We start from the raw sequence: 15,540 nt of genomic DNA, 5'->3' as shown, positions 1-15,540 counted from the left end.
AGAAATTTAATCCAGTTGAACAGAGGAAGACAATGCTGGATCAGCTGTGGCTGAACAACACTTTTACACAAACCCCCCCGCCAATATATATGTATTATAAAAATCCAAGAGCAAAACCAAGAAGTATCAAATTAACATTTTGAATATAATGTCACTTATTATCACTTTCTTCCCTACTTCACAAACATACTCTGCATATTTACCTAGAAGCTTTTTTACAAAGACTATTCAATGTTACTATCACAAAACAAGATAATAAAATCCTCTAATTTATTAACTCATAAAGTATCTGAATACTATTGTGATGCATTGGTCCACTTCCTGTAAGTACATGCATGAAATGTATAATGTGTCTCAAGGTTTATCAATACATCCTTGCAGTCCTAGATTGTTTCTCCATCCACATGTAATCTCAACATAGATCTGTTTCACAAACTGCATGTTGAGACTTTCAGAAGGCTTTCTGCAGGTGAGGTAACAGCAACAAAAGCAAATGGCTTAAATGTTATGAATATGAAAAAAAAAAAAAACCAAAAAATGAAGTTATGAGGAATCCTGATTCCCAAGTATCAGTTCACATTTGGAAACAGCATCTTACAATTTTGCTACATTGGCACAATTTCCCTTTCAAAAGAGTCGTGATTTTTTTTTCCTTAATAGCATTCATCAGTTGTCTCAAGTTTGTCAGGGCAGCCTGCTCGAGGATCCTTCATGAAGGAACAACAGATTTGCCTGATACTCCTCTGCCCTCCTTAAAAATGTTGCAGCTATGCAACTGCACGAAAAAATCTGCACAGCCTCCATTTTCTACAAAGTTCTGCTGATACAGGAGCTATCTTGCATTCTCCTGAAAACAAACACCATCAGCCTCACATGCTGCTCAGTAGCTAAGTCACAAAAGAGCAGTGAGACACACCACATAGCATTTCTAGCAAGTTACTAAGCTACAATGAACCTTCATCAGTCTTTGAATCAGATAAATTCTATGCAGCCAAAAACTGCAAAAGATAAATTCTGGACATGCACAACAGATTTTAATTCTAATGTTAAGGAGAAAAATTCAGAAACTCCTACTTGAAAACCTTTTGCTCTTCCCAAAATAAAAAAAGTCTAAGCATAAAGCTTGATTCACTTGGAAACAAAATACCCAGCAAGGAGCATCAGTAAAATGTCTGTATTTCTTCAATGCCATTTCAACAACCAGGAAACTTTACAGACTAATTTAAACACATTTAGCTTTATAAATAAAAGCTAGTGAAAGCCTTGTATGGTACTAAAGATATTTTACTGTAATGAGCTACCATATCTCACTTGCAAGGAGTTACCTGTAGATTTGCATTGTACACTGGACAATGGCCAAGAGTTCCCACATCAGCTTAATCAGAATACATTACAGTAAGTTCAAACCTACCCTTTGCCTCACTAGAAGTACTGAAATCTTTGCATGTTAAATGCCATAAATACAAGCTTGCACAGTCTTTCATCTACTGGAAGATGGCAGTGATTCCACTCCTGCATTTCATCAGCTAGCTCATTCCAACAACAGCAGTTACCAAAAGTTATCAACTGAGACAGCCATAATTAAGCTTGAACAACACAACAAAGAAGTGCTTGAAAATTTTTCTATACACTGGAGTTCACTGTTGTTGAACTTACCTAAAGGTGTTTATTTGATGTGTGTCTCTATATATTCATTTTTATAGATATTCAAGTTCCCATGCATGTGGAAACATTACATAGCTGTACTTCCTCTATAACATTACTTTTACCCTTTTGCTATTAAAAAAACCCCAATAATTAAGAGCTGCATTTTGTTTGCATGGCAAGGCTTGACAGCAGCAGGGGCTACACAGGTGGCTTCTGTGAGAAGCCACCAGAAGCTTCTCTCACATCCAAAAGAGCCAGTGGCAGTCAGCTCCAGGACAGTCCTGCTGCTGGCCAAGGCCAAGCCCATCAGTGACAGTGGCAGCACCAGTAGATAACAGCTTAAGAAGGAAAGGGGGGTAGGGAAATGGGAAGGATCAACACACCTGCAGCAGGAGAGAGGAAGGAGAATTCATGAGAGAGAAATGGCCCTGCAGATACCAAGGTCAGTAAAGGAGGGGCTGGAGGAGCAGAGATTCCCCTGCAGCCAGTGGTGATGCCCATGGTGAGGCAGCTGTGTCCCTGCAGGCCAAGGTGGAGCAGAGATCCACCTGCAGCCCATGGAGAACAGCGCAGCAGAGCAGGTGCATGTCCAAAGGATGCTGTGACTACATGGGAAGCCCCCCTGAAAGCAGGCTCCCAGCAGGACCCATGGAGAGAAGGGCCCATGCTGGAGCAGGTTTGCTGGCAGGACTGGTGACCCTGTGGAAGGGACGCACAAGGGAGCAGCTTGTTCCTGAAGGACTGCATGCCATGGAAAGGGATCCAATCTGGAGCAAGGCAAGGGTGTCATGAGTCCTCCTGCTGAGGAGGACAGAAGAACTGACTGCAGTCCCCATATCCCATTCCCAGGCACCACTGGTGTGAGGGGGAAGGAGGTAGAGAAAATCACAAATACAGTTAAACCCCAAAATAAGGGAGGGAGGGTGGAGGAAAAGTGTTTTAAGATTTGTGTTTATTTCTCATTACCCTACTCTGATCTGGTTGGTAACAAATTAAATCTTTTCCACAAGCTGAGTCTGTTTTGCCCATGACAGTAACTGGTGAATAGTCTCTCCATGTCTTTATCATGATCCATGAGTCTTTCATTCTATTGTCTTCCCTGTCCAGCTGAGAAGCAAAGTGACAGAGCAGCTTTAGTGGGTACCTAGCATTCAGATAACATTAACTCACCACAAGACTGTACCCTGTACTGAAGTCAGAAGCTTAGAAAAACTACCTATAAAATAATCATCAAATAAATCAAAGAACTGAGCATTATTACTTTTAATAATTCTTGGTCACTTCTTTGGGGAAAACGTTCCTTCATTGTTTGCAGCTTTGAGTCCCTGGTATCCTTCTCGACATGCTCCTTCACAGCTGGCTGCTGCTCCCCACCATTTACAAGTGCCTGCTGGGCCATTTCCTCTTCAGGCCGGTCATCATCATCAGATGGTTCAGAGCTACAACGTACAGGGGAAGAAAAAAGTAATTAAAATTTATTTTTGCTTATGAATGTTTTACTCTACCAGAACATTACTAACCCACCAGGATTGCACAAAATGCACTGAGATGCATTCAGTAACACTGAATCAACTTGTATGCAAAGGGATACCTCTACTCAGGACAAAGTCAGGCATGTATCAAGTACAGCATCCTCTTTGCACTAAACAGTTTCAACTTGGTAAAGGAAAGAAGAAGGGAAGAAGGGACCAGCAAAATACCATCACTTACCCTCAAATTATCAAAGGTTATTGATAATTTAATAACAACCACCTTAATACAGTTTAGCTACTTGAACAGTTTGAGCTACCTGAATTACATCAGACTACCCCAAGTTTACTTTAAACAGCCTTGCTAGTGTTTATTTGCCCAACAGACAAACAGATGTGGATTAGGTTCTTTGTAAACACTTTCCAGGTGCAGTATTAACTCTGTCCTAGCCCTTGGCTCACTGAGAAAGAAAATTCAAAGCTCCTTGTGTAGCATCTTAAATGTATAAATGTGGCAGGAGTCTTTATCAAAAAAAAGACAGTGTTCTGAATTTACTGAAATATTGATTATTAACACTAATTTGCAGGAGAAGCAACCCCCATGTATCTTCCAGGATATTGAGTTGCATAGGTAAGACTGAACCCAAGCATGGGTCTCCCATCCTCCTTCCTCCCATAGACACAAAAATCTCCTTTTGGGAAGGCAAAATTAATTGAATCATATGGAGTTTGCCATTTAATAGGGATTTCACCATCAGAAAGGCTTGCCTGCAGCTCTCTCTGCATATAGGTAAAAGACTAAAAATAAACCTGGTTTTCCTCACTATATCTTTCTTTAGCAGTTGCAACAGGCAGATTACATTAGAATTCTGGAAAAAAAAATTGATGTGTGTCACTTACATAAAAGATATACACAGGTAACTGTTCATCAAATAATTATCTCCTCACTTTTCAAAAGGCATGCACAGCTACTAGGATTCTCTGGTTGTGCCTCTTAAGAGTAAGGAAGTAACAAGAGAGAATCCAAATTATTCCTCAGTCCACCAAGGCACTGAGTTGTAAGCCTCAAAAATGAATCCTCCTTCCACTTAAAAAAAAACTTAATGAAGTATCGTATTTAAATCTACCGGCATTTTTCTGATCTTTTTACCTTGATAAGGAAGGTTTCTTGTAAAAAGTGCATATAAAAAAGAAAAATCAATCCAAATGAAAATGGTGACACTGCAATTATCCTATCCTTTCCTATCAGAGAATAACATCTAGACACTTTTCAACAAAGCCAGAGTTGCATACATCATAAATCTTGTCCTCTCTGAATATTCACATTCTTATCAAGCATAAAGAAACACTCATTTAACTGCTAAGCAACTCTTGTGTTGATTCTGCTTTTTTTTTTCCAGACAGCAACCCTCTGGTAGCAAAAGTCGTGGCACATTTTCTTTAGGAAAGATGTTTTCTCTACTCTAAACTTCCTGCTTTCTGTTCTGTGCCTTGTTCAGAATGAGGATCAGCATCTGAACTGGCACACTGGGACAAAGTATCAGGCACTGAGGTGCCTGGTGGCTACACAGGAATACTGAGGAGCACAAGAGGATCTAGTTTCATGGTCATCAACCCCACCAGGGAGTCACCTTGCTGTCCATCTCTCACTCCCAGCAACAGCAACACAGTATAGGAACACCAAGCAGTGGTTCTGCAAGTTGCATCCTGCATGGCTTATCAGCATCAGCTCCATATGATACAAAACCATTTGAACTGCTTCCAGGTGGGATTGATCCCAGAAGCAGAGTAACTCCATTTTACACAGCACTGCACACAAGCCAGTTTGATGCATGCAGCCAGCTGGCCACCTCTGTCTCCTTGCACAATCTACAACTTAAATCACAGGCAGAAGCAGGAGCTCACTTGTAACTGCTAATACTTTTCTCCTTTTCAAGTAGCTCCCTTAAGTTTAAGCTTGGGGGGGGGGGGGGGGGGGGGGCAAACACTAAAAAAAGAAACAAACAACACAACAACAGAATTTCAGGTAAAAGCAGCAGGAAAATGCGTTATTTGACTCCTACTGTAAACCCCCAATAACTCCATGCTCTGTGTAGGACTGAAAACCTGATGAGAGGCAACACCTGTTAAGGTTGCAATTCCCACAAAAGTTTTCTGCCCATTAATTCAACTAGACTATCAAAAAAGCAGGTAAAGCCATCTTGTTTTGCTTAGCACAAAACATCTAGAGGGCACAATTACCACACAGACATAACTAGCAGGGGTTCCTTTACACTGTTGCAAAAGGCTGCAGATGTCTGTCTACATCTTGTCTCACCTGCTCTCTCAACACTGCCTTTTTAGAACACACACAAGTGATTCCTGCACAGTGACTCTTCCCTCCCAGCACATTCAAAAATATAAATTTCCAAATCACTTAGGAAAGAAATAATTTTCACTATGGATAGGAAACGTACCATACTACTCATACTTAAGTTTAACTCGGGACTCATACAACACACTGAAGCTCTATTTGTTTCCTTGTCAAATATAGTTGCATACACAAAAAAAAAATCAATTCCAACAGTTGAAAATTAGTAAATTAAGTGTTTTATGGTTAAGTTTTCAAGTTGCACTAAAAGGATTTCAGAAGGGCAAAGGCACAAATGTGTAAATGAACAAACATCACACGTTTCAACATCACAGAACTCCTCCCTCTGAGAAAATGTTTTAGCAGGATACCTCTTCCCTGGAAAACCAGTAAAGTTTAGTTAGGGGCAGCTGAATCCCAAAGGAGCAAACAAGAACCCAACCTAGGCTCTGATTTTCAATTCAGGGTTTGAACTGAGAACAGCCCCTGAGGGTGCAGAGACAGGACAGAAATGTGGCTGAAATCGTACATTAAGGCCACCTTTGCCCTCGGGGCCTGGGTTTCTTTTCTTCTTGGCTCCTCATCCTCGCTGTCAGACACATCGAGGAACTGCACCCCTCGCTGGCGCTGGCGCTGGCGCCTGAAGTAAGACTGTTTCCTTGTCCTCTGGGCTTCAGGAGTTTCTGGGATGGTGGAATACTCTGTGCAAGACATTTCAATGGGAGAACAAAGAGGAGACAATGACTTACAACTTCAAATATTTATTTGTACTCAGAGAATCAGGTAGCTGTGATTTTTTTCAGAGACACAACAGTCAGTCAAACAGAACTCACTTTCTCATGCACACAAAATTCCTGTCAGCTGCATTTCTTTAAGTAAGAACTTACCTGGCAAAGGATCTTCAGCCCTCTTACATCAAACAAGTTCTATATTACAACATTAAAGAAAACATATATTTTAGGTTAATAACTATTTATAAATAAATAAATAAATTCTTATTTTTAGATAAATGAATAATGAGCAAAGTCCTCTGAGCTACTTCCAGGCTTATCAGAACATGGACAGAAACTGTTGTGGTGTCAAAAGCATATTTCTCTCTTTTCTCTATGAAGAGAGAAAAATTGATGCATAGAGCAGAAAACACGACAGCTGCAGAGAACGTTTTCTGTATGAAAGAAATCTCGTGGAAAATAAATTTTAAATAACACACTGTGGCAGCACTGAATGAAAGGAGAAAAAAAGATAAATCCTAGAAGTACAAGATATTTGCTGACACAGGAAACTGCACAGGCTTTGAAAGGCAAAGGCACCCAATAAACTAAAAAAAATATGGTACCAAATGTTACAGAGTACACTACAGAAATAGAAGAAATCAACTTTAAAATGGAGCTTAAAGGGATGGAAGTGAACGTAACCCAGTGTCTATAAGGAAATATCAACAAGGGTTCAATGACAGCTCAAAAGAGCAATCATTGAAGGCTTAAGACTTCAGGTTGTTAAAAACCTTCCTTGTCCAACCATCCAGGAGCCACTCTGGCAGCAGCATCTGAGCTGGGACCAAGACCCCTTTGCAGCTACAGATCCCACATTCACAGAGTCACACCCAGTTTCCCAGAGCGCCCTCAGATGTCTAGGTCCCCAATATCATTTAATCACGGTACAGTAACAAAACCACAGCTCCAGCTGGTGCCTCTGAGGAGAAACCCCAAACAAAAAAATCCTGGGCTTTTACACCCTCACAGTCTAAGTGCAGGCAAGTCTGGAGCCATCAGCTCCTGAGTGTCCTGTGCCCTGGCAGGGCCACAGGCACCTGGGACCTCTGTGCAAGGGGTCAGCAGTTCCCTGCCTGCCCACCCACAACTCAACCTGAGCCACACACTGAGCAGCGACCTGCACTGAATGGATCCCTCAACAAGGTGACCTTAGCCACACACAGGAAAAGTCCAGGATAAGGGGCAGCAGAGTCAGCCACCAACTTCTGGGAAACTTGTGTTTTAGTGATACTACTGTCACTGGAAGTCCTCATGTAAAAAGATCTTAAATTCTCATAACACAAAGAAAGGATCACAGGCATCCTCTCCCCCTAAACACACCCACATCCTTTTGTAAAACTCATGTGCTTGTGAACCAAGCACCAGGGATGCTGCTAACTCTGGAACCACAGTTTTGGCTAGAAGCAAAGGTAGTTTCTTCTGTCTCCATTCAGTAATGCAGAAACTTGCTGAGTCAAATTACTAGAATGTAACATCAGTTTGCAAGGCTAATTTGCCAGCAGACAGTAGACACAGATGAAGCTAGAATAAATTAATCTGATAGTCAAATGCAGAAACAAGCTACATGGCATCTAATTCCTTCATCTGTGATAAAAGACCTAGTTTTAGTAGTTATCAAAATCTAAGCCTTTGCTATCACTTTCAAAACACAATATAGGATTATGTCAATGATTTTTAGAAGAGGCAAAAGTCTCACTTTGCAAATTGATCTTATTTTGAAAAGCCTATACACATGCAAATTTAGGAATGCCTAAAAATTATTAGTTCTGAGGCAGTAGTACATGGTTCCAAGACAGACCTCCCTGCATCCAAGATGAACATGCTGGCAGTGGAAGCTTCCTGAGCAGTACCTTCTTTTATCTGTCCATTTTAGCAAGGAGATGTGATGCACTTGCTTCATCTGAAAACCAATTAAGTTTTTAGATGAATACAGGAGAGGAGCAAAAGAGACCTCTGGGAACATTATGAAGTTGGGTTATCAGGGCAAAGGCTATCACAATAGGATAGAAAAAAATGCCTTAAAAATGTGATTCAATATCAGAACAGGTCTGTAAGAAACATGAGAATTTCATATCTATAGTGAATTAACAGAACAGATCAAGGCAGTTTTCATGGATCTTTGCCTTGTAGATTAGACTAAATTTCAAACAAATTCTCCTTGTAAGCAGTGCGACACAGAAATGACAGGTGCTCATGACAACTTTGCTAAGAGGCATCCTTACTGAATTTAAAGGAAAAACACAAGGAAATTTTACAAAAATATGACAGTCTTAAAAGTAGTTTTATTCTTTACAGTATAAACCTTAGATAAGATTTATAGTTAAATAAAGAGTATTTACTGTCTCACTTAGTGATTTCTCATTGTATTTTTATTTTATTTAGCAATTACTGTCCAGTCTTTATGACAGCTCCTAACTCCCATATTTAAAAAATGCTGAGTTACCTGATGGAAAAAAAAAAGCATTCTCCCTGTCAAAAAAAAAGCCCAGTCCTCTGCCCTTCCTCCACCTATCCCACTGAACAGAGTACCCTACTAAGTGGGAGGGGGAAGCCGAAATCACACATTTAATAAGGAATCCTAATATTTAGAGCAAACTGTAACCTTGTAGACTAGTAATAGATTAAAGTTATAGCAACAATATGTAATTGTTGGAGGCAGAATTTTCTGATTACAAGCAATTCAAAAGAACTATTAAGGAATGCTTGCAATCATAAGACCAGTTTTTGCCTCTGAGGCCAGAAATAGGAACACTCATAAATATCCCCGTACGCACACATTAACATCAAAACCAAAACCCAACAACAACCACCAATTTTTGCTACCATAAAAAGAGAATACACTGCCCTGTAATTCTAAACACAACCTCCTACACAAATCATATACCTCACTCTGAGAAAGCCAGCTTCTCTCCCAAGTAAAAACAAAGGTAAAACCAAAGCAAAAACTGAGGCAATACTTAAGAGGCTTACCACATTTACTAACATAGTCCAACAAGCATTGTCAAATAGAAAGTAACCTCCACCTAGTTTTGGAAAGCAGCATCAAGCACATGCTGCTCAAGTCTACATGGTAATAAGAATTCCCTTTTCAAAGGAAAGTCTTTTCCATTGGCTAAAATAATCCTAAATTTCAGTATTACTCTAAGGTACTTCTTAAAGCTGCCCTTTTAAAACGATGATGACTTCAACATCTCTTCTTATGAACCCTTAGAAAGCTTCACTTGATACCACAGTCATCACTTCTTTCCAGAAACACTCTAAGTAGAATTACACTCTATGAACTGAGACATAAGCAAAAAACAGGACTTCCTCAGATCCCAGAGAAAATGACAACAGAACAAAAAAGAGCAGTGGCAGTGCAAGTGAGCTCTGAGCATTATAATCTCAAAGTGTAGTCATTAAGGATACATATTCAAACAGTAGAGAGAGGATATCAACAAAATCAGCCATCAATAATGGGGTTATATATTGTAGTTTAATTTCTTTTACAACTTTTATTTCAATTCTTTTTGGAAGCTTAGTAAGTGTGCTTTTTGAGACCTAAATAATGGCCTCATTTTGAAATACATGTTGGTAATTATTCTAATTGGTGCACTACTGGTACAGTTCTGCTCCACTTCTACAACAGTGTAGACTAATATCATTATCTTAGTATACTGAGCTATTTACATAATTAAAAACATCTAAACGAAAATTAAGATTCTTGTTTCCTTAACAGATTAAGAGATTCAGTAAATACTACTATTGAGTAAATAATACTCATTTGCATGAAAAACTGTAGTAAGCAACTCCAGTGTATTTTTCCAACTCTTTTTAGAGATATCTACCATATATAATTTGGTAACTGTCCCCAGAATTGGTTTCTATCCCTCAGTAAATGCAGTGCAGAATTAGTCCCTACTACCTGGCCGCAAAGTCACTGCAGGTGACAAGCGTAGAGCACAGACAAGCGTACAAAGAGGACCAATTCTTGTGGCCATCACACCACAAATTGCTTATTAAAGCATAAGGGATGCATGTTCAACACAAAGGAACAAGAAGCATGACCTACAGACATAAAGGGGTTACAGAACCAATATTAGTTTGTTCTGGGAATACAAAACTAAAGAAAATAGCTAAAAAGATAATGGTGGTTCATGACACAATAGACAACATCTGACTTCACTTTTTGAAGATAGATGACAATTACAAAATCCTATACTCCGTTAGATGCGTATTTCAGGGCACTTGATAAAACAAATCTGAAGAAATCTCTTGGAAATTATACTGAACTATCTGTGCTCCTAAAGGATAAAGATTTTTAAATTCTTTTTAGATACACACAGTGGTTGCACTATATCAAAGCTGTTAGCAAAAAAAACCAACCAAGTTGTTAGCTATTTAATAGCATTTTTGTTTGCATAAGTGAAATAAAGATCACTCTCCTCTTCTTTCCCCCGTTTCTTGTACCAGTATTTTGTCAATCACTTTGTCTTCAGAAGAAATCTGAGTAATTGTTGTCCTCACGTGATTCACTGAGCATTAGGGCAGGTTATTTTTGGTGAGCCTGGTGTAAACTGCTTCTCACACAGAACAACTCCATAGCCTGACTTGTTGGTGCAGTTAGCAGCAGAGTACACAGTGCCATCAACTCAGCTTTGGGCCTTTCCATGACCACTCAGTAATAACAACACCATCAACAAAAAAAAAGCTGACTGTCTTATTTGACCCAAACCAAGAAAAATTCTGTCTTCATGATGCTAATTAGGAAACAAGGAGGAGAGGCATCTGCTAATCAAATCTAGTCTTCTCTATTACATTTAAGTGCCTCATATCATGCAGACAAAATCTGAGTGTTTAATTTTTTGTTAAATTCTGTAGATGTAGAAAATGTGATTTTATTTCTTGAAAAGTTATTAATTCTTTAAAGGGGTTACATAACATTGATGTGCAAATAAGTAGGAGAAAAAAATCACTAAACTACTTGATCTTCTTTAAACACTCAATATCTGTGAAAGATGAAGCATTATGTATTTGCAGAGCACTACTAATTACACCTCAATTTTAAATGTTAATTAGTGCCCCAGTCCTCCACCAGCATCTGCCTCCATGGATGCTTATTTCAGTTGGACACCTGCTGTAGTTTTGCCTGCTCTTGCACTCTACCCTGTTTCACTGTCAGCTACCACCTTCTCCCACCAGTTTTCCTCACAAGCACTTTGCCCTGCATTACATGTCTTTTAGGTTGGCCTTCACCTTTCTTTTTATTACCTTGTATCTAAACTAAGGCCTCTAAGTTGGGTATTACATCCCTTCTCCACAGTCCTACCCCTGCAGAAGTGAAGTCAAGGGAAACCAGCATTTTGAAAAACAAGCAGTGAAATCTGTTGGTCCAGCTATATGCTTACACTGATAAAGTCCACAGGCAGATTAAAGGAAGAAGTATAACACTAAAATAAAGTAAATCCCCAAACCACTAAGCCACAAAACAAGCAGCACCATGCATTACTGCACAACTACACTCACAGTTCAAGAAAGGCCCCTGCACTCAGTAACTCCTCCACAGCACAAGACAATCATTTACCACCAACAGGAAGGGAACACCTGTTCCAAAGTGCACTTCTTCAGAGTGCCCATTGTGCCATACAAGCATTACAAAGACACATCAGCGGACACCAGGATTAACAGCTGCTCACTGCTTCTGTAAAGTCCTCCCTGTCACCAAAATTCTTTGCAACAGGTTACTAGTTCCAGACTAGCAACTTAGATGTTTTATATATTTTAATGCCCTGCTTAACATTTACTAATGTAAACACAAGAGCACTCCAATCAACTGACAACACTCAACCTGCACTAAACCAAAATTTAGGGAAGGGTAAATACCCACCTCCTGTAATTCTGACTTCACTCAGTTTTAAGAGGAACTCCTCCTCGTGCATGAATGGTTCTCTGTTATCACCTAGATAAGGTGTTGTGAAAAACTGCCTTGCACCAAAAGAAAGTCATGTGATGTAGTTAGTTAACATCAAGAGACATTACTGTTTCATTTTTTGAATAAATGCACAGTCAAAGTCTGTCTGATCTCTCCCGTAACACCTGTAATTCGACAGCTATACCACAAATTATATGGCATGTCTGAGAAGTACCAAATAACCAGCAGGAGATACTGTCTGTTTCTCAAATCCCTCACTAACAGGAAAAACACACTAGTGAATGTGATTACACAGCCAACAGCAATTTCAGTCCTTAGTATTAACCAACGAATCCAGACAGGAACAGCACATCCCTACAGTCTCAGCCAAGGGAACCAACACAATCAAGGTTTTGACATTTCCATGAAAACCCCAAGCTTCTGCCCCAAAAGAGGACAAACACTACAAGAAAACGATTAACACAGTCAGCTTCTGAGAATCAGCACCAGGTCTCTCAGCTCTTTACAAAACCAGGCCTAAGTGAAAATAAACTGCTCCCTTTCTTTTCAATTCCATCTGTGATGCTCCATGATGCATTAGACAAGGACTCTACTCAGAAAATTAAGACTCCAGTGTTGTAACTATCAGACAACTAAAAATAAAAGCAATTTCTTCCTCAAAAACCCTGAAATGTTAGCATAAAATAAGTATCAGTAAATAGAGTTTACAAATAGGAGAACATAGCACTCTTTCAGCATTTAATTTAAAACTTATTTAATCAATTAAAAAAACGAGTTATTTCAGAAGGTTAACGAGTTGCCTGTAAATGCACATGTTCAATTAGAGCATACACTGCTGCAAATGAGGATACTTTTGTGGAAATTGTTGTGAAACGTTTGCACAGAAAAACACATTTGTAAAACAAGCAAAGGGGGCAAAACCCAAAATGACCAACACCAAAACAAAAGACAATTACTTCATTTCTAGAAATTAAGAGTTTACACTGCCCTTCATGCAAAACACCTGACTCACCAGTTCTCTCTGTCACGTCCGAAGCCGGAGTGCCCGGCCTCTTGTTGCCATCCGTACCTTCCTCCTCCTCCCCTGCAGCGGCCCGGACGGCGGCAGCAGTGCCAGGTGCCTCGGCGCAGGCCGCCGGCGGGGACGGCGACACCTGCTCCGCGCCCTTCCCCTTCCTCTCGAAGCGGAACCGGTCCAAATTGTAGAGACTCATATTCTTAACCTTCCTGTGGGAAAAGCCACAAGGGAAGGGGAGAGAGCCGGCAGGGCCGGTCTAATACAGACAGTAAAACGCTGCCAGAGGAACGCGCGCCCAGGGGCGCTGTCAGGCAGCGGGAAGGCTCCTGCCCAACCATCCCTCCGCCCACCCACCCACTCTCCCTCTCGCCCGCGCTCCCCCGGCCTCCCTTCTCATCTCAGGGCGGGGGGCCCCACACGCACCTGTGGCGCAGGGAGTGGCGGCCGGGGACGGGAACAGGGAGCGGGAGCGGCGGGCAGGGCGGTCCCGGGCCGGCCCCCGGGGCAGCAGCGCGGGCCGGCGGCAGGGCGGGATGGGGCCCGGGCGGCGCGAGCACGGCGCGCTCCCCTCAGGAGCGGGGCTGCTGCCGGCGCGCGGCGATGACGTCACGGCGGCTCCCGCCAATCGCCGGGCCGGGCCGGAGCGCGCGGGCGCGTGCGCCTCTCCTGTGGAGGGCGGTGGGCGGCGCTGCCCTGAGGGGCGAAAAGGATGGCGGGGCTGGGTGCGCTTCTGCCGGTTTTGGGGCTGCCGCCGCGACCGAGCGGGTTCCAACTCCACACATTGCACCTACGAGTGACGTTTGTGATTCCAGATCATTGCGTGGTCACACCCCGCCCCCCACTTCCAAGTTGAAAAGTTTGGGCGGAGAGCCGCGGACGGACCATCATGGGAGATTTGGAGCCCTAAAATATGGGGTCGTGCAATCGAAGAATAGTTGGGGTTGGAAGGGTCCTTAAAGACTCCTAGTTCCAGCCCCCCTGCAATGGGCAGGGACACCTTCCACTAAACCAGGCTGAAAAACCCATCCAGCCTGGCCGTGAACACTTCCAGGGATAGGGCATTCATGACTCCTCTGGGCAACCTGCTACAGTGCCTCACCAGGATCACTGTAATGAATTTCTTCCAAATGGCTAATTTAAGCCTACTCCCGTTAAGTTTGGAGCCGTTTGCCCTTGCCCTGTCCACTTAAACACTCTCGCAAAAGTTCTCTCCATCTTTCTTGTAGGCTCCCTTCAGGTACTGGAAGGCCACCATTAGGTCTGCCCTAAGCCTTCTCCTCCACACCAAACAACCCCAACTCTCTCAGCCTTCCCTCATAGGGGAGGTGCTCCATCCCTCTGGTCATGTTGGTGACACCCAATCCATCAGGTCCATATCCTTCCTGTGCTGGGATCCCAGAGCTGATGCAGCCCTGCGGGTGGGATCTCACCAGAGCAGAATCCCCTCCCTCCCCTGCTGCCCATGCTGCTTTGGATGCAGCCCAGGATACGTTTGGCTTCCTGGGCTGTGAGTGCCCATTGCCAGATCACATCCAGCCTCTCACCCCCCAGCAGCCGAGTCCTCCTCAGCAGAGCTGCTCTCAATCTGTCCATCCCCCAGCCTCTATTGATACCAGGGTTGCCCTGACCCAGGTGCAGCACGTTGCACTTAGCCTTGTCAAATTTCATGAAGTTCCCATAGACCCACTTCTCAAGCTTGTCCAGGTCCCTCTAGACGGCACTGTAACAGCACACATCACAGTTGAGACAACCAGGATACACAGGGCATCACCATACAATTCCACAAGGCTTCAACTCATACTGAGTAACACCAGACCACTGCAGAAGGCTTCAAATGTCAGCCCTCCCTGTTCTTTAGCCCAGCCTTTTATACCCCTCGTGTCCATGCATTGCACCTGTGTGCCCTCTGCTCCCTTTGGTGATGGGTCAGTGCCCCTGGGCACTCCATGGCTCATTGCTGTCAATGCTGCTCACCTGCTGCTCACAGCTGCAGCCCACTGGGGATGAGGCTGGACACAGCCCCACCCCAATCACCACAAACTGTGTGTACCTACATGGTTCCCTATCCTTCAGGTGTGGACTTAGGGCAGTTTCAGCTTAGGTTTCTTGACATGTTTCCAGCATTGTGTTCCTTTGGCAGAATAGATGGGAAAACCCCTCCTTTTGCTGTCTTGGGTCAGGACCTGCTGCCATGCTGGGTTTCAGTGGATGTGTGGTCGCAGAGCACGTGCAGCCAGGTGTGCAAAGGCACCTGAGGTTACCCAGTATCGCACAGGGAACCTTGCCAGAGCTGAAATGGTGACCTAAAATGGCAAAGAGGTACTGAAACTACCTTTACACTCTTTTAACATACCAGCCAGCCATGAAATAAA

General features: G+C 42.5%; 1 protein-coding gene across 2 annotated transcripts in view; it reads right to left on the bottom strand.

Moving 5' to 3' along the window:
- SMARCAD1 (SNF2 related chromatin remodeling ATPase with DExD box 1) overlaps positions 1–13,773 on the bottom strand; it is a 39,656-nt gene extending 25,883 nt beyond the window's left edge. For both annotated transcript variants that reach the window (XM_071431645.1, XM_071431646.1), the window contains exons 1-4: positions 13,592–13,773; positions 13,163–13,377; positions 5,996–6,167; positions 2,909–3,086 (exon numbers count right to left, since the gene is read on the bottom strand). In XM_071431645.1, coding sequence (XP_071287746.1) covers positions 2,909–3,086; positions 5,996–6,167; positions 13,163–13,364 — 552 coding nt within the window. In that variant the 5' untranslated portion in view covers positions 13,365–13,377; positions 13,592–13,773. The remainder of the gene's footprint in view (positions 1–2,908; positions 3,087–5,995; positions 6,168–13,162; positions 13,378–13,591) is intronic.
- Between the last annotated feature and the right edge of the window lie 1,767 nt (positions 13,774–15,540).

Source organism: Agelaius tricolor, unplaced genomic scaffold (genome assembly GCF_023055355.1).
Source record: "Agelaius tricolor isolate 1412-34295 unplaced genomic scaffold, bAgeTri1.0.p SCAF_8, whole genome shotgun sequence".
In the NCBI taxonomy this organism is placed as follows: Eukaryota; Metazoa; Chordata; class Aves; order Passeriformes; family Icteridae; genus Agelaius; species Agelaius tricolor.
Note: the sequence above shows the minus strand (reverse complement) of the source record. Positions and strands in the feature narration are given on the sequence as shown.